The sequence below is a fragment of the Silurus aristotelis genome (genome assembly GCF_946808225.1).
Source record: "Silurus aristotelis genome assembly, chromosome: 2".
Classification (NCBI taxonomy): domain Eukaryota; kingdom Metazoa; phylum Chordata; class Actinopteri; order Siluriformes; family Siluridae; genus Silurus; species Silurus aristotelis.
The window spans coordinates 8,585,858-8,608,382 of record NC_139575.1 but is presented as its reverse complement, the minus strand read 5'-3'; the positions used below and the strand labels follow the sequence as shown (position 1 = coordinate 8,608,382).

Here is a 22,525-nt window from a genome sequence, read left to right as displayed (position 1 = left end):
CTCCTGTGTCCTGTTTTTGTTTTTTTTCTCTCAGTTGCTCCTAATGAAAATCACAGATTGCATTGCTTACACATTATAGACAGGTTCTTCTAATAGCTGGTACTGGATGCTGGCTGGATGCATCCCCCTGTGATGTCACATCACAGCGATCTACTGTTATATACTAGTGGAATGCAACCAGTTACCAGGCATTAAAACATGACCACTATATACTGAGAAATCTTTAGATTTCCTACTAATGATCTAGCGACAGTCACATCCTTTTCGTTTGTTCGGTATTAAAAACCAAGACCTGGCATTAAATAATCCCACAACACAAAGACATTTCCAGACATTTCCTTTGTTTCAACTGCAAGCAGCACAGCACTAGAATAACTAAGATTTGCTCCTTGCTGTTGTACAAAGGCAGAAATCCTGCTGAGATCTGAACCATGAATTGCATGTGTATTTTTGAATGATTGGAAACTTGCCTGTAAATGGGGTCCTGCATCACCATCATCTTGCTCTCATCCCACATCCATTCTTTTTTCTACAGACAAAGAAGGAAAGAGTTTTAGAGAATGACTAATACGGCCACCGATGCTCCTAATAACTCTACTGCTTTTAAGAGATGATTAATGACGGCAGAGGCACAAGGTCCACATCATGCATGAATAAAAAGTCGGCGTTCCCGGTGAGGGCCAGTAAATGATTTCGCATCAAATCGCAATCACCTGGAGGACATGCTTAGATTTAAGTTTTAAACTGTATTAAAATTATAAACTTATAAAAAAAATAAAAACCCTCAATGACCTTGTGCATTCTCAGCCATACAGAACGAGATCAGGATGCAGTCTTTCATGTTGTTCTAAAAAATACTGTCTGACGTTTATGTTAAATGTTCAAATAAATAGCACTGGTCCACTAACCACTGGGTCACATCCCAGGACCAGCCCATGAAAGAGTGAAAAAAGTGTTCTGGGGAAACTGTCTACAAATAATGTATAATTTATTGTGCGCTTTAAGAGCAAGATCCAAATTGACATATGGCGTGATTTCAGTACAAATAATTTCGACCCTTACAAGAGGTTCAGCTAATAACAAATAAACAATTAGACATAATAAAAAAAAAAGAAAATTAGAATCAAAATTTGTTGACTTAAAGTAGCCATCTTTCGCAGATATAATAAGACAAATATGAGGTGGTATCAAAAAGTTTCCAGACTAGTTTTGTAACACGCCAACAAGTGGCAGCACAAGGTTGCATGCACAGTCACAAGAAGCCCTGATTTTTATAAATCGGTGTGCCAAGACATCGTGCTGTGTACATCGGGAACTGTGTAAATGATGATATTCTGACCACGTGCACGCCCTGTTACAGAGCTCTCCTCACACGTGAAACATAAGCTCACTTCCGCTCCCACATTACTCACCAGATTTTGCCTACAGTTTTGTTCTTTTCTTTTAAGGTATTTTTTTTATCTTACATTTAAGGCATTTGGCAGACACCCTTTTTCAGAGTGAGTTACTCTTTCATACAACTGAGCAGCTATGGGGTTGAAGTCCTTGCTCAGGGGCCCTAGAGTGGCTGATTGGTGTAACTGGGATTTGAACACATGACCTTTACAGCCGAAGTCCAATCCCTTACCCACTAAGCTACCACCTCCTTCCACCTGTGTTCTGACTGCCTGGAGGTAGTCATTATCTTGCTGTGTGATTCTCTGACCAACTAGGTGTACACCAGAGGTTATTGCATTGTGCTGAAAAATGCTGAGGTAGTAGGTTTTGGTTTATGGTGCCAATCACTTTAGGCAAAACTCTGGACTCAGACAATGAGTACCCATCCTTTCACCAACTCTATGGCATAAAAAAAAACCTTGCCCGATAAACCGAAGATTTCAATTTTGATTGAATGATATTTTGCTGTCTTAACAATGGCTTTTCTAACTGACACTCAATCTGTCAAACCTGCAGCAAGAAATCTCTTCACAGCTAAGACTAAATCTTGCTTACTTTAAAATCAGTTAGCCTGTGCATTAAGCTGTTGGACTCTAAGCTGCCTATCACAAGCTGTTAAATCTTAGAAACCTGTCTTTTGATTCTGTTGTGGCTTTAAATCTGCCAGATTTCTTCCTGTCAGAGTTTCCTGTAAAAATTTTTTCAAACTGACCCCTTAACTTTCTTTGCATTTTCTCTAAAGAAAAGGCTTATGCCGGGTGCACACTGCGTGATTAATTAATAGTCCTTTGCGATTGTTGCTTGTCAGACTTTATGAACATGATCCCCATGTCCCACTGTGGGACCTCAGTTGTCATAACGTCAGACTGTATGATAGTCAAAAACAGACAAGACAAGAAAAAGACTCTGCAGTGTTAATTTGGCTCATGCCTTGATAATAAAAATGTCATACACACACTCACAAAGAACTCAATAGGTTTCTCTTCCTGCTGTACTTTACCGTACTTTCAGGTACGGCGCTTTTATCGGTTCTTGGTTTGACGCTTGTCGTAGGAAAAGTCACACTGCAGGAAAGAGTCTTATAAACTTCTGACGCTGCCAGAATTTAATTGGAGGAAAAATAAATATTGCAACGGCTATTAATCGTCTGCCGGTGAACACGTCAAACCAGCGATCAAAACTACTGATCGGATTATTTCGCATCTGGTTATAGGAATCTTTCAGGATTTTCAAAAGTTGACGACCAAATCGTGGTCAAGAATCGTACACTGTGCGCCTGGCTTTACACTTTTGAGGCTATTAATGGTCTTTCTGTTTACGTTAATTGCCTTTTTCTCGCCATCTCGTCTAAATATTGTTTATATAGGTGTAGCAACAAAATCTGGCCAAAACCTGCTTCTATACAGGCAGAGGTTTTGTAATGTAATGTTAAGTTTTGCCTGCGCACCTGTTAGTTGCAGAACCACTTATTCTCTGTATAGAATGAGCATTTTTCCCAACGCAGCTGGCAACATTCTCTGGTCCATTCGTTTCTATTTACTGTTTCCACAACAGAATCTATTTGCATTATTACCAACTGCAGCCAACTCCTCATTCTGGGTGATTTGTAAAATGTCCCACAACTGAAAATAGTTTTCAAAAGAAAACCCACCACTTCAGGTCGACTCTGCACCGGGGCCATGTTCTTTAGACTTATTTAAATGTTGTTCAGATCAGTCATCCAGATAGAGGAGTGAGTTGATGTTCCCAAGTATAAACGCGCCATGTCCTGACTGACCAATGATTTAATCTGCCTAATGGTATTACGGTGATCACATGTTAATTCCAAGCAGCCACAGACACTCTAATGATATTTTGTAAAAGGAAAATGAGTTCTGGGTTAAACAGTGTTTGTTTACAAAAGGACGTTACAGATAGTAATCTCTCTCTCGCTCACACACACACACACACACACACACACACACACACACACACACACACACACACACACACACACACACACACACACACACAGTCCAGTCTCCACCCATTCAATCAATTACATATGGTTGCTTCCTCTCCTGACAAGGAAACCCCCCCGGACTTGCCTGTAATGTTCAAGAATTGGGACAACATGACAAAAATCAATATTTAAAGACATGCAAATAGCATAACAATCATAATTTTTATTTTTTTTATGAAGTTGATTTTTTATATATATATATATATATATATATATATATATATATATATATATATATATATATATATATATATATATATATATATATATATATATACAGTGAGGAAAATAAGTATTTGAACACCCTGCTATTTTGCAAGTTCTCCCACTTAGAAATCATGGAGGGGTCTGAAATTGTCATCGTAGGTGCATGTCCACTGAGAGAGACATAATCTAAAAAAAAAAAATTCCAGAAATCACAATATATGATATCAAACGTTTTCTGTGTAGCACACAGCCAGGATAACCAAGGAGTGGCTCTGTAAGAAGCATATCAAGGTTCTGGCGTGGCCTAGCCAGTCTCCAGACCTAAACCCAATAGAGAATCTTTGGAGGGAGCTCAAACTCTGTGTTTCTTAGCGACAGGCCAGAAACCTGACTGATCTAGAGAAGATCTGTGTGGAGGAGTGGGCCAAAATCCATCCTGCAGTGTGTGCAAACCTGGTGAAAAACTACAGGAAACGTTTGACCTCTGTAATTGCAAACAAAGGCTACTGTACCAAATATTAACATTGACTTTCTCAGGTGTTCAAATACTTATTTGCAGCTGTATCATACAAATAAATAGTTAAAAAATTATACATTGTGATTTCTGGATTTTTTTTTTTAGATTATGTCTCTCACAGTGGACATGCACCTACGATGACAATTTCAGACCCCTCCATGATTTGTAAGTGGGAGAACTTGCAAAATAGCAGGGTGTTCAAATACTTATTTTCCTCACTGTATATATATATATATATATTTTTTTTTTTTTATATTTATTTTTATTATTTTATATTATTAATGTGTAAATAAAATCAGAACATCCACACAAAATCTTTAGTACAATTGTAAACATCAACCAACAATAAGCAACATCATATCAGCTGCTTACAGTGTGGTTAAAAGTAATGGGACAGCCAGCCATATGTGGTTCTTCCCCAAATTGTTAGCACAAGTGGGAGAGACACAATTTTTTAGGATGTCTTTGGATGTGTATAGCAAGAAATTTGCCCTTCATATGAATTAAAAGACACCATTGTGTCCTTGTGGATAAATAAGCACAAATCTCCACAAGCACACTCCAAAATCTTCCCAAAAGAGTGAAGGTTCTTATAACAGCAAATACAGACTGAATAAAAGTGAAGGACTTTTTGCTTGTCGTATGTACATTACAGCATTGTGAAATTCTTTCTTTGCATGTCCCAGTCATGTTAATAAGCTGGGGTCATAGTGCAGGGTCGGCCATGATACAGCACCCCCGGAGCACAGAGGGTTAAGGGCCTTGATCAAGGGTCCAGAATACCAACCTTCCCATGTGGAATGAGATGCTCAAAACTACCATACAAATCTTATGGTCAGGTGTCCACAAACTTTTGTCCATATATATATATATATATACACACACACACACACACACACACACACACACACACACACACACACACAGATATGTATTATACACACGCACACAGATATGTATTACATTAATAATGACATTATATACCATATATATAAAGAAATCCTAACCGATAAACAGCCTCACCACCTTTTTCTTTTTACGCAGCACAACCTTCACTCCATCCACAGAGACCATGATGTTGACTTTCTTCTTCTTGATGTTCTTCACTTTAAACTCATACTGGAATAAGAAAAAAAAAAAACAGAAAAGAAGGAAAAAAGTGAGATTTCAAAACAACAATACTTTTCAGCAGACACAGAAATTGTACAAACAGAATACAAACAGTATTAGGTATCAGGAATAGACTTCACTTGAAGAGAAAAGTTTTACCTCTGCATCACTTATTCTTCTTTAATTAATATGAATAAAACAAGCTCTTTAACCAACTCTCTTTTTTAAGGTGCTATACTAAAGGAGAATACTCAGGTAATTAAAATGCAAGGATAGGTGATCCAACTTGAATTAAAATGTATCTACAGTCTAATTAAAAAAAGGGGAAAAAGCCTGACATGTAAAGTAGATCAGAGGTATAGTTTAAATCCCTTTTTGTATCTGGAGCTCTGTGGTTTTACACGCCACACACACACACACACACACACACACACACACACACACACACACACACACACACACACACACACACACCTGTTTTCACATGCTCAAAAGGACTTGGACACATGATTGGTAAGCTCTTGGCATGTTTCCTTCCTCTTTATTTCATGACAGATTCAGGGGATAAGTGGTCTGGAGTTGATTCTAAGTGTTTAATTGCACTTGGTAGCTGTTCATGGAAACGCTCGCTACGCAACTAGACACCTTTCAATAATACAAATTAACTTCTCTTGTATGTGCTGCCAAACATATAACACTATGAACACATAACCTTACGACATAAACAAAGATCTGAATTAAGAAAATGGATCGATGTGTGTATCAAGGCATCTAATAAACATCACATCACATTTCAATTCAATTCGATTTGCATAGCATTTCGAAAAATAAACATTGTCCCAAAGCAGCCTTACAGATTTAAACAGGTTCACATTTAAGCATCACAAATTAGTCCCTATAGATTAATCCATAATGAGCAAACCAATGGTGAAAGCAGAAAAAAAAACTCCCTGGGAGGAATTGGGAGGAACCAAAGTTAAAAGTTAATCCATCCTCATCTTTCATTATACAGTCAAACCCACTTATCTCGACCTAGGTTAACTCGCCAACCCTATTAAGTCAACGTTTTTGAAGTGGAACCGCCAAATTCTCGCTTTGTCTTAGCATTTTCTCATCGGTTATGTCGATTCTTTTATGTCGCCGAACCCTGATATCTTGGGCACAAAAGAGGGACAAATTTGCCACTTAACGTCGGTTATCTCAATTCCAATGACCAATCGCCGGCATTTGAAAATGTTAGTTATCGATGCCACTTCACCATCTCACTACGATATTTTCGCATATTTCGTATATAAGACGGGTCTTATACAAAGTTTTACGTATCCCTCACCCAGGGTGCGTCTTATATTAGTGGCCATGAGTTTCAGGCACAGTGCCATGCAGCTGCAGAAGAACTCGCGGAAGTGACGGAAAAATAAAGCACATGTTAATATATTGCCTCCATATTGGTTTTCGTTTATCTCGATCACCGGTTATCTCGACGCTTTTTAGCAAACCCCTAGGCCGGCGACATAACCAGGTTCAACTGTAGTTTAATCATTGTTAACACCATAAACTGTTGGACTTTTTTCTAAAAAGCTGTTCAAAGCACACTGTGAGCCACTGTAGCAAACTGCTTACATTAATTGCAGTACAAATCCATCCTCATGGTTCTTGAGTTTAATCCTCATCAGTAACCTCATGGATCTTTTGGCTGTTCATGTGGAAAATCCTCAGCAGCAGCGAGTGATTTCCGATTGAAGAGAACTTTCACCCAGACTTAGGATATCAGTATGAATCAGGCAGGTCAGGAAAGAGAAAAGGGACAAGATCACTGGAACCTTAGGAGCACGTGGAGCTCATTTCCATGCAACCATACGATACAATAAAGATACGAATGAAGCAGCTACTGATGCGATGCAATATGATTCACCTCTATTACGATGCAGTGCGATCCACAATGTGATTCAATGGAAAAAAAATATGATGCTATGCAACTCAATATGGTACAGATAGTGGCACAGATGGTACAGCCAGTTCGCTTTTACGTATTTGGTTCAGACTGACAGCAAATGATACATTTACTTATGTGGCTTCTGACTTCTAATGCACTTCTAACGCTCTACCTCTGCCATGTTAATCTGTATTCTATGTGACTCAGGACGCGCCTCAGTAGTGCGACACGTCACATTTACGTAGCAGCAGCGGTGCTGAGAGAACGCGCTCGAGAAACAGTTTAGCAACGAGAAATCAATCTACATATCAAATTTCAGTCACAAATTATTTTTCACTTTCTAAACAATAAAAGTTTAGCGCATCTACTAATAATTCTCTTTAAATAAACTTTTTTTTTTTTAACCGATGCAAATGTGTTAAGAACGATGCAACGCGATACAATCGGCAACTTCTATCCTTTATGCCGATGCACAGATGCGAATCGTTTTAGATTGTTTTAAATGATCTTCTTTTGACAATTTTATGTTCATATAAAATATAAAAAAAGAAATGAACTAAACTCACACACACATATGCATTATCTCATAGTTTCTCACTTATAAGTTTTCTCACTAGCTTTTCATGTATTAAATATTTTTCCACTATTATGTGCTGTGATCTGTCTGCACAGTGACCTTAGGCATGCTGAAAGGTGCTCATTAATTAAACGCTATTATGAATATATTAGATTGTAATATATTACCATTTTTGCCTGTTGCATGAATAGTCTGTTTGAGCTCTATGTCTGTTCAGCTCTGACAGGATGTGGACAGCATTGCTGTTCATTCCATTCTATTTTTTTGGGAAATACCTTCATAGCTTTATGAAAAATGTTGACCATTTTTCTCCTCAATTTAGTCTTGGCTGATTTCCTCCTACGAGTCAGCTCTCTCCTATCATACATCAGGGAGTGAAAACGTCTTCCTCCAAGTCACATAAAGAAGGCCAACTGCAACATTCTGAACTGCTGCTCATGCTGCGAGGGACACCATCCGCCCACTTTCACATGCATGAGCTCACAGACACCTGGAGGTGATGTACAACCCGGAAAGAGAATACACAATTCATACGCCATCTGATTTTTGCAGTTGCAGTTACGGTCAAGAGGTGCTGTTACAAAAAAATCAGATCTTTTAAACAATCTGAACTAAGAATTCAACAGTGCTGAGTAATATATAATATCAAATCTGTTAAAACTCGACGTTGAGGATTTGTTAGCTGCAGCAAAAACGCACGGATGCCATATGACTGGATTCGCTTAAAATTTGTTTCAGGTGTACTTCTGAGAACCATGTGCGTTTGTTCTGCTCACGCCGAGTAAGTGTGTGTGTGTGTGTGTGTGTGTGTATGAGAGAGTTTCTGATGTAATATTTCTCTCGGCAGGTGAACAGGGAAATAAAATGTCCCTTATGAGAATTAAAAAAAACTCCAACATTCAAAACACATATTGTGCTTCTTGTTCACTATTGTAGCATTATCATGAGATGCTACTTGTTTGCTGGATTGTCCAAATCCTTCCAATTACCTGCAATGTAATGCCCAGGGCTCTGTGGTGCAGGTGATTAATACAAAAACGCACTACCACAATACAGATATGAGGAGAAAAAAAACAACACAATATAAAACAGTAAAGACCACCGCTATGTTTGGCTCTCATCCAGGTCAATGGCAGATTATCATCTACCCTCAGTAGACTAATGTCTGAAGCATGAGCACTAAATGCATACAGAGAGCTATCAAAACAAAAACGTCCAATTGCAGCTGCAGATTCAGGCCCGGCTCTCTTCCTCTTTCCCACATGCGAGTCTAACAAATTATATTGTAATTAATGGGGAAGCGGGTTAGGTGTGAATACAAGTGAGAAACGTTGGCAGAGAAATCGAGCACAATTCCTGGCAAAGGGAAATGAATTTTGATTCGGGTGAACAGAAATTGGACACATTATCAGGAAAAAGTCGGGTGCCTTAATTGTTTATTCTAAAGGATGCTGACACCTTTTGAGGCAACTCATTTAATACTTTAGCACAGTGGTGCAACAAACAGGATTAGTGTTATGTAGAAAATGAAAGGATGCAGTGACATTTGCAAGATGCATTTGCATGTAAATTTCACCAAATTTCCATGAAACCTTTCAAATATCACGCCAAGTGATGCGACTTCCGAATATTCATGTTCGAATGCATAATCAAAATGAGACCCAAAAATGGGCTTAATCACAATTAAACTGATGTGGGAAAAAACTTTTGGACACAAAGGCTACCTACAAATAAATCTAGATATATGGTCTGTTATGTGATAAGACCATTGGTTTGGTAGATTCACAAAGTTCTCATGGAATGAAAAAGCTACTTACTATGCAGATAGAAAGTACATGCACCCTCAGCTAAGTGTCTCTATTCAAGTACAGACTCTTAAATAATTATAAGGAAGTTAAGACTGAAAGCTGGAGTCACTGAAAATAAAAAAAATAAAAAAGAGTTGCAGGATAACCTGAAAGCAGCAGGAACATCTCATTTGTTAAAAGGTTAATTTAAATAAACTTAGAACCAATTTAAACCAAAACCAGAAGGAACAAAAAACACCAGCAAGTTTTCAGCCCATCATGTTTGCAGAAAGTGATATACAGATCAGTGTGGGTGCTTCTCTGAATCTTTATGTGTCAAAGAAATCATGGATGGAGCGATGCACTAGAACATGTTACAGAAGAATTTAATCCTATTGGAGAACCTTAACATCCAAACAGCCAAATAACAATACAGTTTTGAAAACAAAAATTTAAAAAAAAAAAAAAAAAAAAAAGAAAAGAAAATACCAAGAACATGATTAAACCGATCTCCTGGTTTAATTTATGAAGCATTTTGAAAATGTTAGTGAACTGTTCAGGAGTGGGCCAAAATTGTGCACAAAAAATAAAAATAAATAAGTGAATTGCTTCTCATCATAGGCGTCCTGAAGCTGTAACTGCCAACAACAGCTTTGCAACAAAGTGATAATATCGTCAACACTTTTTCCAATCAATTCCCATCATGAACACACTTTAAACTCATAAGTTCTATACAAGATATATAAAAACCAGAACATGACACAGAGTAAAAAAATTGGCACTTAGCTCGTTCGGCTAGCTAACACATTTTTGATCTGCGACATTAAGCGAAATTAAACGTTCACACAGACACACACTTATCTGCAGCGTGGCTTAAAAAAAAATTCTGCATTATCAAAAGACATTTAATTACCTGTAAATCTATAATAATAAAGATTTGCTGACAGCTGTGAGAAAAAGCCGAGCTCGAGTTTCCCATGGCCGAACAATAAACGCATTGAACGTGCCTCAAATTCTGCTTCAAGCTTCAACCTACAAGGTCACTGCAACCTGACTGCGATTAGCTAAGAAAAACACGAAGCTGCACCACACCAGGAGGGTATTTCAAGGTGAAAAATCTGGGAAAATATGGGGTAAATACCGGTTAAAGCATAGCGAGTCGGAACAATGATAGCAATGCGAACGGAATGACCGTAACCTGTTGCAGCATTTTGCTGTCCCACGATTATGCACTTCATTCTTAAATACAGCATATAACTCAACTGTTGATCCGTCAGAGCACCGTAATCAGGTTATTTATTCCTAGAAAATAGTCGTAAATGGAATCAGCTGAACAGAGCTGGGGGTTATAATTATTGGCTAACATTTCATGATTAGCATGTGTATAGATTTTATATCAGTCGCTGGGTTTGTTGTATCCAAAACAGCCTGAAATGTGCATCCAATTCGATCGACATGAAAATGTCAGGTTCATTATACTCATTACAATGGACTCCTAACAACAAAAGCGTAGCTAGGAGTCAGAAATGACATTCCTGGACGTAGTGATATTTCCACATTTCAGAGGTTTCGCTGTGATGTAGGGATTAAACAAAGACCAGAGCTTAGAGCAGACCGCTCCTGAGACACGTATGCTAATACAGGGATTGAGGAAAGGCTAGGAGGCGAAATAAAAAAACGCGCCGACTGGTTATTTATTAGGGTACAAGCGAGGACGAAGCATACATTTATTAGCAAGTCTACTGGCCAACATAAAGTAATACCTGTACTTGTTTCAATCGTTTCCCAAAAGTTGCTCCTCCGCGCTGAAATATCAAATATAAGCTAAATGTGCGTCATTTATTCCTTATTTACTTTCTGGCTCTTTGAAACGTCGCAGCAATGACTACAAATGAATCATCGTTTTCGAAAGACCTGTCACGTGAAAACAGCGTTTTCAAATGTATGGAGGTCGTTTTCAAAAAGCAAATTTTTGTTGACTAAACAAAAACATTATTGTGGGCGTGGCCTTAGTGGCAGGCCGTCAAGGTCAGAAAGGCCTCAATGCTGGCCTATACTCAATAAAAAACACGTTTTAATATATCTCTCTTCATGGACATGTATTCAATTATCCCTAATCGACGTTTTTATAGCTTTCCTCTTAGATGCACTGCTTCGAATTGTATAATTTTTGGTTAGAGTTTCAACCCACTCAGATTTCAACAGTCACATCATGTCTTGCTGGATTCTTATAAATTGTTTTGTATTACAAGATATTGTCTGAAAAGTAGAGTAGTAGTACATGTCAGTGACACAGCACATGAACACTTTAATAACAATGACACTGCATCAATGGCATCTGAACTGTCGATATCTGTGTGATTTACATACCCTCTTATTTATGTATATTTTATATACTATATATAATATATTTTTTGAGCCCTATTTTTTATACTTATACTTTATGAAGTATAAGTATAGTGCAGGGGTCTCCAATCTTTTCCAGAAAGGGCCAGTGTGGGTGCAGGTTTTCATTCCAACCAATCAATGGTCACACCTGATAGTCATTAATAATGAAGATCATTAGATTTGAACAGGTAGAATTTGGTGTGGACTTCCTTGGTTGGAATAAAAACCTGCACCCACACTGGCCCTTTCTGGAAAAGATTGGAGACCCCTGGTATAGTGGATGGATGGATTTTTTTTTTTGACGCACATAAAAAAATGCACAGGACACCCGGGGCTATTTTATGAGGATATTATTGATGCTTCTGCTAGAGATGATGTATGCAGACGGCGACTTGTTAAATTGTGTTCATTGGTTATTTTTCTTTAGTAATGGCATTCATTCACACTGCATAAGTGAAGCAGCGCTCGGTTATACTGCCATACACTATATATCAATGGTTTCTATAGCTGTGGCATCATAATGATAGTATTAAGAGCTGGATTGATTCAGGTAGGACACCACAGAAGGCTAAGGAAGGATTGCTGAATGACTGTCCAAGACTGGAAACTTGTCATGGGAATTAACAGAAATAGATAGAAATTAACAAGAATTAATGGGAATTTACAAAATTGCAGGTGAGCCTATAGCAGGAAATTTAAATGTAGTTTGTATATGCAATTTTTCTTGGTTAAAACAACCAGATTAATTGCGATTTCAGTTGCATTTCTACACTGCACATTCATCAGTCACATGCACACAGCGCAGTTATTGCAGAGCTACTGAGTAATTCACCTAATTACATAAATATTACATACATTTATGTTTAAAACTTCCTTGTGCTGTGTGTAAGCTACTGTGCAACAAAATTATACTAACAATCAAATCAAAGTAAAATATTTAATGCTTTAAATCTGTATTTGCGTGCATGTCAGCTTATATTTATGTGTTTATATGTTTATATACAAGACAGTTTTTTTTTTTTATTATTTCTACTCAATTCCCATAAATTTCTGTACATCCTGATACATTCCTGGTAAGTTTCCAACTTGGTATATTTTAAAAATCCTCCTTATGAAGTTCTCATGGAACATTTCTAAAAGGTTTCCGGAATTTTCCCAGAAAGTTCCCGCCCCTTTGCAACCCTAATCCTAGTTGTGAAATGCACGGCCCACCACAGGCTATACTTTACTGTACAGATGTGTGTATAGCACTTGAACAGTTATAGCGTCGTGCACCATAAAACGATTATGTCGGAAACTCAAAGTCACTAAAAAGTTGTAGTGCCTTTTTTCCCAGTTGTTGAACCTACTTACGCTGGGTTACTTCAAATAGATAACAATCAAGAGCCCAGACACTCCTTTATTATTTATAGGTTATTGAAGCTCATGCCTTTTGAAGGCAAACGCTGCTTCTTCCAAGCTCCGACATAAAAACACTTTCTGGTTATTTCAAAATAAAATGCCATGTTGCGTTTACTTTACACACGCTTGTGTTGACGGACTCTGCTAAACCAGACTGCGCCCGAGTCATAAGACTTTAATGGTACAGCTGTCTAGGCTTACGATCTGCGGCTGGCATGCAGACAGACGTTGTGTCAGCACATCATCAGACATAGTGAATCACAGTGACGACGTCTGGGCTTTAACGGGCAGCAGTGTTCTTTGGCAAACTCCCAGATCAAGTAAGAGAAACAAACAGCAAAGAGGAATCTCAGAGTTCACAGACCTATGGAGCACTTCCAAGACCCCCTACTCTCCCCCACCCCCCTTCAAAGCTGGAGCGCTCTTAAGTGTAAACCATCTGACACCTCTTCCGTATTAAGATGGGCTTGTAGTGATATTCATCTACTACGTCTCTCTGACAAATGTTTCGCTGAATTATAAAAGCAGCTGTGTTATAAGATCTGGTTAAAAAGAAACAGAAATTTCTTCCGTGTCCATGGATACTAAAGATGTAACAGTGGATTGTGTTTCCATAGCGACGTGTTGAGTGCTGCCCGAGACAACTACCAGAACAAAGGGAGGGAAGAGCAATTTGCCTTAAACTGATATCATTCCGATTCAATGAAATCCTCCATGCACCGCATCTCGTGGATTCGCGAGACACCAAACACGGAGCGCTGTTGATGCAATCAATCTATAAAAGAAGCGGCAAACAACTTAATCTCGCATGATTATAGCAATCACACTTTTGAAAGTTGGGTCTGAATAAAATGCGTCTAGGGGATCTCCCCAGTCCATCTTAAAGATATGAGTGCGTATTAATATATTAAACAGTTTTAACATATGAAAATTTATCTAAACGATTGCCTCAATCTCATAATTCAGGTTTCCAAAACTCGTGTTTTTATATTTTTCTTGGCAACAGTGTTACGGGTTAGTCAAAGAAACTTACAAATGAGCATCAGAAAATAATAAGGACATATTCCTTAGTCTTACACACATGCAGTAATACCGGAAAAATGCGACGGCAGCCTATTCCCAAAATGCCGCTCTGCTCTTAAAGGAGCCACAAGATTATTTTACCCGTTATACCATGTTACAGACACTGTCTTTTATTAAAGTCTGTGTAAAGTTCATTAGTTTCAGTGTAGACGGCTTATTTATGTTCAAAATAAAAATCTTTGTAAAATTCAGTGGGTACGGCTTATATTTGGGTGCGCTTAATAGTTCGAAAATTACAGTAAGTAATGGAAACTAAGAAAATTAGGGCAAATCCAAAAAACTCTTATTGAAAAACAAATTACTGTGTTGTTTCTTAGGGGGTATTTTCAAAAGCAAAATGAAATAAAACTAAATTAGCCATCATCAATATGTGTGGTTGGCCAAACAACAACAACAACAACAACAACAACAAAAAATCTTGTTTATCTAGTCGGTGAAATTAAGGTCAGAATTGTCAAGTTTTTCCACACCAACTTTGGCGGACCAAGTCTTTATGAGGACCGTTCTGCTAAAACAAGTCTAGGCCTCTTAGCTCAAGAGAAGAATGGTAATAGTCCAGTATAGAAAATGGGCCGATGCGACTCGCATCTTGATGCATAACCAACGATACGATACATTAAAGATATATATGAAGCAGCTACCAATGCGATGCAATGCACAATGCGGTGTGATCCGATTTCTCTTTGATTCAACACAATGCGTTTTTTATTTAATAATGCAATGGAAAAATATGCAATTCAATATAGTACAGATTTTTTTTCTTTGGTTCAGACAGACAGCAAATCATCATGCCTTCTAAATTCTAACGCATGGCCCCTTTCACAAAAAGCCTTTGTATTGCAAAAAAAAAAGGAAAGAAAAGAAAAAATATTGAATTAATCCAGATGTTCTTTTTCTGCTCTGTCACCAGGAAGATGCAGCTCTACCTCTAACATGTTAATGTGTATTCAATGTGACTCTCAGGACACACCTTGGTCTCAGTAGTGTTGAGATACGTCATATTCAAAAAGCAGAGAGAACACATCGCTGCAACTAACAATTATTTTGATAATCGATTAATCAGACTTTTTTTTTGATTAAACAAAGTCATTTTTAAATTAGTTGTAATTTTTTAATTAGTTGTTATATTATATTATAAATATATAAACCCCTAATTCGAGGTATATATAAAAACCCCTAATTCCAGGTATATTATGTATAAACGTGTACTTAAAAAATGCAAAAGCCACATATTGATATTTAAATCTTAATCTCATAGTGGCTGCTTGTTGAGGAGTGTATGGGGGACTTCTCCTTTGAACATATTCACTCATTGAGTATGCAAGGTGACGCAATTTATGTAAAGCAACATTTGTATTGTATTTTGCAGATGGCAAGTTGACAACCGTGCTTAAAATAATCAATATAAAATATAACTGTTTTGACATTTTTTTGCATTTTTTTATTTTTTATTTGTGAAGATATAAGCATCAATATATATATAATAAATTGAATTTTGTATAATAATTAAATAATATATGCATGAATAAATATTCAAACGTTGAACACAAGCTTTAGAACGTATTATAGGTGCAGTAAATCACGTTTGAAAACACATAAGTTAACTGTAGTAGACAAATTCTATAAAAAGAGAACGGAACGGCAGCATGCTAACAGTCTTAATTAACAAAAAAGGAAGGAAAAAAAGCCGTTGGTGTACAAATACATAATCATTCGCTAAAACCCACAACAGTGACTAAAAATTTAATTCTTTACTGCTGCTGTTATTTGCAGTCTTTAGATTTAGTGTTTAGTGTTAAGTGAATCTTTTCTCATGCATCACTGTGGTACTTCCAGGTACAGTTTTCTTTGTTGCGTTTAATATAAACTGTTCCTGTGCCTTGGATGACTTGGGATGCACACTTTTTCCTGTACTGTCCTCCATTTTCACACGCCGCTCTGTTATCTTTCAGTCACGCAAACCAGTAACTTGAGCAGCCCAACTGAACGATAACGGCATTCGCTGACAGTGATTTTCATTTTTAATTATTGTTGATTTTATCGATTAGTTGTTGCAGCCCTATAATATAAATGATATATATATTAGAAAGACATCCTTTACAATTGTGCCTTTGCAGGACATTGACATCGTGCTGAGATGTTCACAAGCTTTTGGTCCTATAGTCACTATAGTGTGTAAATATTCTGTGTGAATTTTTCCAGGTTAAATATTTGCTAAACAGTTTTATTAAACTATATTTGCTTCAGAGGTTATGATCACTTCTTGTCCCAAACTAGTCCATCTACGTTCCTAAACATCACGTTTCCTAATAGAAAAAATACCTCTAAATGCTCTAATATAGCCACCTCTCAACGTCTCGGTCTCATCCCATTCAAGATATCTCTTGTACGTTCAGAGCTCTGCTGCTCACCTGCTTCATAAATCTCCAAAAGCGCTCTCTCATGGGACTCCCACACAAGACTTTCTAAACCCTTACCTTCGCATTTCAGGTCTCAGAGGAATCTGCACCACTTTATCTGGTTCACAATTGCACGCCCACACACCAACCTCAGTACCCCTGGAGAGCATGTTTTCCCTGAGATCTGAGCATTCTATTGAGGAGAGATCATTTTGCTTTAGTGTCCTGGCTCTTCAGCACTGAAATGGATTTCAGCCTACTGACAGAATAGCCCTGTGTCTTCATTTCTTTTTCAGAAGGTATAAAGGCATTGCTTCTCAGCGCTTCTTTGTATTTCTTTTTTCCTCTTAACTGTCCTTTGAAGTTGTTCTCGTCTCTCTGTAGAACTAACGCCAACATAAAGTGGCTTTCATCTTTATACTTTCAGGCCAGGAATCCTCACAATCTACCAAAACCTACTTTATATAATAATGCTAACAGCGATCTGTGCAATTCTGTAAGTCGCTCTGGATAACAGCATCTGTCACAACGACCAAACACAAATCAATCAGTCTTACATTCATCTTAATTTAGGCTTTATCCTGGTCAGGGATCCCAGGGGTTCTATCCAAGGAACAATGGATAAGAGGGGGGGGATACACCCTGAGTGGGAGGGCGGAATATGACATCTCAACATGAGTGCACACAAAGCTATGATTTTTATACTTCGTCCACCAACCAGCAGGTTTTTGGGAGGTTGGAGAAAACCGGAGAAACTCCAATGTGTGTGAAACTTTACTCTTACAAGGTTCTTATCAAAAGGTTTCGAGACTAATGGCACCAACTGGTGCGGTTCTGACCACGTGAGTTACCACACCATTGCCATTTCATCATGGACAATTCAGAGTTTTGAATTGTGATGGCTAGACGTCTGGGTCAGAGCATCTCCAAAGCTGCAGCTCTTGTGGGCTGTTCCTGGTCTGCAGTATCTTTTAAAAGTGGTCCAAAGAAGTAACAGTGGTGAACTGGTATATAGGGAGTGAAGGCTGACCTGTGTGGTCTGATCCAACAGATGAGCTCCTGTAGCTCAAATTGCTAAAGAGGTTAATGCTGTTAATGCTCGACGAGTGTTTTTGCAGCAAAATGGGGACCATATTGTTATGCCTACTCGTTGCAATCAGGATGTGACCCCCTTACACATCTACAGAAAATGGAGAACAGTATTGGGACAAATTACTTTTTTAACCACTTGTGGTTCTTACCCAGACTGTTACAACAAAGTTGGAGGCACACAATTATATAAGATGTCTCTGGAGGCAGGAGCATTAAATTGTACCTTTATTTAAACCCAAACCTGTTCCAGCATGACAATGTCCCTGTGCACAAAGCCGTGAAAATATGCTTTACATGGGTTGGAGTGGAAGATCTTAAGTGGCCTGCTATAGTCCTCAACCCTATTCAACAAATCTAGTGGAACATCTTCCCAGAAGTGTGGAGGTTTACAAATCTTATAGACCTGTAGAATAGACTCCGGCTCAGCACTTTGTTGGAACAAGTTTTGAAATGCAGCTACTGTAACTATTATGTCATTTTAATGACATTTGCTGAAAGGAAATATTAGTGAAAATAAACCGGAAGGAATCTAGAAAGACTTGACCTTCATGACTTTTCCCCCTTCTTCCTGCTTTTCTTCAGCCCAGTTTCCTTCAGTGGTGTTGGAGTTGTACTGCTTGGTTATTTACTTCTTGTATGCTCTGTATGGGTGGATGCTTCCTTATCCTTTGCCAATATTTTTTGCCGTTTGCAGAAGAATTACAGGGATTTAAATGAGAAAAACTTCCCTTTGTGTGTAGAGCAAGCTTTCAAAACTTCTACTTATAGAAAATGTCAGTGTATTAGGGGGTCACATGAGTTGAGACAGCAAGCAAAAATAAGCATTGTCTGAAGTGCTACTTTTACCTGAAAGGAAACAGGTGGCATTTTAAAAGTACAATAACTGAAAGATAATAATGATTGTGTCTGTGTAATCCACTTTGATTCCTGGTAGCATTTTAGAAGGTTTCAGGACTATTAGCGATAACTGGTGCTGTTCTGACTACCTGCGTTACCGCGTATGCGATTTCATCATGGCCAGCAGGTTAGAACAAAGAGCAAAACTCTGCATGAAACTGGGTAAATCTGCCACGGAGACGTTTGAGACGACATATGCTTGCCAACCTGCGATGCTGCGAGAACATCAGTGAAAGACGACGAGAGATCAGAAATACCTTCAAGGAGCTCAACCCCCGAAAATTTAGGAACCATTCGGCAACTTGTGCATGACGATCGTCAGAGAACAATACAAACTATCTCAGTTCCGCACCCACCCTATTCACCAGATTTGTCTCCTGTGGACTTCGCCCTCTTCCTGAAGATAAAGATCCAACTCAAAGGTCGCAGTTTTTTTTTACATCCCCCACACATGCCGTCAGCTCTGCCCGGTTTCTCTCTCCCTCTCTCTCTCCCTCCCTCCCTCTCTCCCTCCCTCCCTCTCTCTCCCCTCCCTCCCTCCCTCCCTCCCTCCCTCCCTCCCTCTCTCTCTCCCTCCCTCCCTCCCTCCCTCCCTCTCTCCCTCCAGTTTCTGTTACATCCTGTGTAAACAGGGCCGTTTGTTACACTGGGCAAGACTCCTATTGTCCCCCCGGGTCTGCCCTCCCACCACAATGCTCCACTACCACGCCATACAAATCATTAGCAATCATTAATAAAAAAAAAAAACGGTTACAAATTATTGCAAAATTGCCTGAATTGAAGTATGTAAACTTGTACTGTATCTTAAACATAAACTGTATCTTTAAAAACTGAAAAATGGGTAAATAATTGAAATGGGCTGAGGGCAACGGCAGGGCAGTCCCTGTTTTTTTTTGGATAACGTTTCAAATATCTAATTTTTGTGAAAATGTATATGTTTTTATTTATTGTTTTATGTAATTCAGCTGTACTTTTGAGAATTTTTTAAAAAATAAAAAATAGACATTTTAGCATTGTCACCAATCTGGGTGCAATTTCCTTGATAACCAATCAAGCGGACTCGTGATACTCGATTATATCACAGTCGCATATCGCAATATCAACCACAAAAACAAATCGTGCAGCCCTACGATATTTCACATTTCTTGTACAATTTGGAAAGCTCTTTTGTTTTTAGAAGGCAACAGTCAACCCCTGAGAGTTACCCTCTACCCCCTGATCATTATTTTGTTGCTCTTTGACTCTAGAGTTTCAAAAACATTATGTTCTGTCTTACGAAAGGAATACATTTATCAGTGAGTGCTGGTTTTCCCAGAATAAAAATACCACCATAATCTAGTCTACCACACAGAACATAATCATCTACTGTGGGTTGCTCATAAGTAGGACAGACACCGCTTGAGCCTTCGCAGTCTAGAATTTACAAGAAGCTGCAGAATTGATTCCTCACAGATCCCTAAAGTCTGGTGCACACTGTGCAGTTTTGGTCATCAAATTTTGAAAATCCTAAAAGATTCCTGTAATTCTAGACAAAAAAAAAACCAGTGTTTATCTTCTATGTTCCAGATTAACAGCCGTTACGACCATTTTTGTCCTCTGATGAAACTCCTGCAGCATTAGAAGAATTCAGACTCTTTCCTGCACAACTTCAAACCAGCTCAAATGTTGAAACGAGTACTGGACAGTACTGCAAAAATAAAAACGTATTGATTTATGGAGGGGTAGGGAGTGTGTGTTTGATATTTTAATTATCAAGGCATCTCATTGTTTGCTGCTCGCTACCATTAGCGAGAGAACACTGGTCTGAACGTGTCACGGATTGATGACGTTAAACTTTCGGAGCAGCCCTTTTCTTGTGTACGTCACTTCCTGACTGTCGTACAGTCTGATGTTATGACAACTGAGATTCTAGTGTGACATGGGAATCACGTTAATACAGTCTATGCAACAAGCAACAATCACAGAGGACTGCACAGGCCTACCGTATACATAAAAATAAAACCATGCGAGTCATAGAACCCCTTATTTAATACAGCCGGCTTTGACACTGCAGGCTTTTGAACAGAATTTAAAAACGTTTATTTCAGGCTGTATTATGTGTTCAGTAAAACCTGCAGAAAAGCAATACTAAAGAGGCGTAGAGGGTAACAGGGATTGGTGTAAACCCCGGGAGAATGACAGGATCACAATGTCCCTCTCTCTCGCTGTCAAACACACTCTCTGTGAGAAGGCTGGAAAAAGATGTAGGACATGCAGAGGTGAAGGATCAGGTTCAGGAAGTGATTCTGTTCTCTGAAATGGAACGGATGCACAGTCTCTGCAGTGACTGGTCAGTTACATGACTGGTTGGTGCTCAGACTCTGCAGTGTGAAGAGATTAAACTGACAGTTAAACTATATATATATATATATATATATATATATATATATATATATATATATTTTTTTTTTTTTTTTTTTTTTTTTTTTTTTTTCCTTCCTTTAATTTCTTCAATGTTGAATTGTAGATCCTTAGTTTGGCTGAACATAGTGAAGCTGTGACTTGACATGGCGCCTAAGGGGATAGTAGCTTAAAGTAGTGGTTTAGGCAATAGACTTTGGATCTAAAGGAGTTAGAGGCCTGGAAGGTTCAGATTAGTCGTATACAATTTTACAAAATATATACAAACAAACAAAATAAAAACAGTTCACGGGACTCTTGGACTATTTAGATACTGAGTAACAACATGACCGATATCATCTGTCCAACATCAAGACAATTTTTTTCCTGATGACGTCTCCCGACGTCACACTCTTCTGAGTGTGCTTCTTTTTCATGTCCTCATGTCGACTCAGGGAGTTTTTCTTGCCACTCTCACATCTGGTTCTCTCGTTCTGAATCTACATCTGGATTTCTGTCAAGGTGCTTTGCAACAATGTCTATTGTTCAAACCTAATTCACTTTCTTAAATGGAGCTTTGGTTGTAATCGACAACAAAACATTCCATACATCGCTACTGTATCTTACACAAAACATGACTTCCTCTTCCTGCCTCAGCTTGTTTTATCAACACTGACCGATCACGATCCCGCTAAGCAGTACGAGTTTCAGGCTTCAAAACAAATGCTTTGTTTTCATGTCCAGGGTTTCACTGCTTAAATCCAAACATCAGCTGTATTATTCACATAATAGATCTTTTTATTTTCGCAGCTGTAAGCGGCGTGTTATTATTACGGAAAAACGCTGTACGCAGCAGAGACACTCTGCTCTCTCACACGTTCGCACTCATCTGCTCGGCCCTTCTCAGCGGGAAGATCAACATTCCAGTGCCAGGACTGCAGAAACATGACACCGAGACACAAAAACTTCACATTAGCCAAACACACACACACACACACACACACACACACCCACACACACACACACACACACACACTCCCAAACACCCACAACCTCATTAATGGAAAATAATAGAAAATGCAGAGGAACAGCAAACACACATGCACTAAATAAGAATCGGAAACATCTTTATGGTCATGTATCATGGGTTGCATGTACAAGTCATGGTGTGCTGTTAGGGTTGCTAAATTCCAGGAGTTTTCAAGACTGAAGACTATTATAGGAATTAACAGGAATAAATTGGTAATGTAAAAAAGGTTGGCCCAGAAAAGAAAAATTTTATGTAGTTGAAAAAAAAATCTTGCAGGATAATTTTG

The 22,525-nt window shown here is 38.3% G+C and overlaps 1 protein-coding gene across 4 annotated transcripts in view; it reads right to left on the bottom strand.

Moving 5' to 3' along the window:
- nos1apa (nitric oxide synthase 1 (neuronal) adaptor protein a) overlaps positions 1 to 22,525 on the bottom strand; it is a 159,326-nt gene that overhangs the window by 100,338 nt on the left and 36,463 nt on the right. For 2 of the 4 annotated variants that reach the window (XR_014537646.1, XM_083567086.1), the window contains exons 3-4: positions 5,187 to 5,282; positions 471 to 529 (exon numbers count right to left, since the gene is read on the bottom strand). Coding sequence is in view for 3 of the 4 variants with exons in the window: in XM_083567086.1 (XP_083423212.1) it covers positions 471 to 529; positions 5,187 to 5,282 (155 nt within the window). In the remaining variant the exon portion in view is untranslated. Of the gene's footprint in view, positions 1 to 470; positions 530 to 5,170; positions 5,283 to 22,525 lie in introns of all 4 variants that reach the window. The other 2 variants (XM_083567087.1, XM_083567088.1) reach the window with 2 other exon arrangements.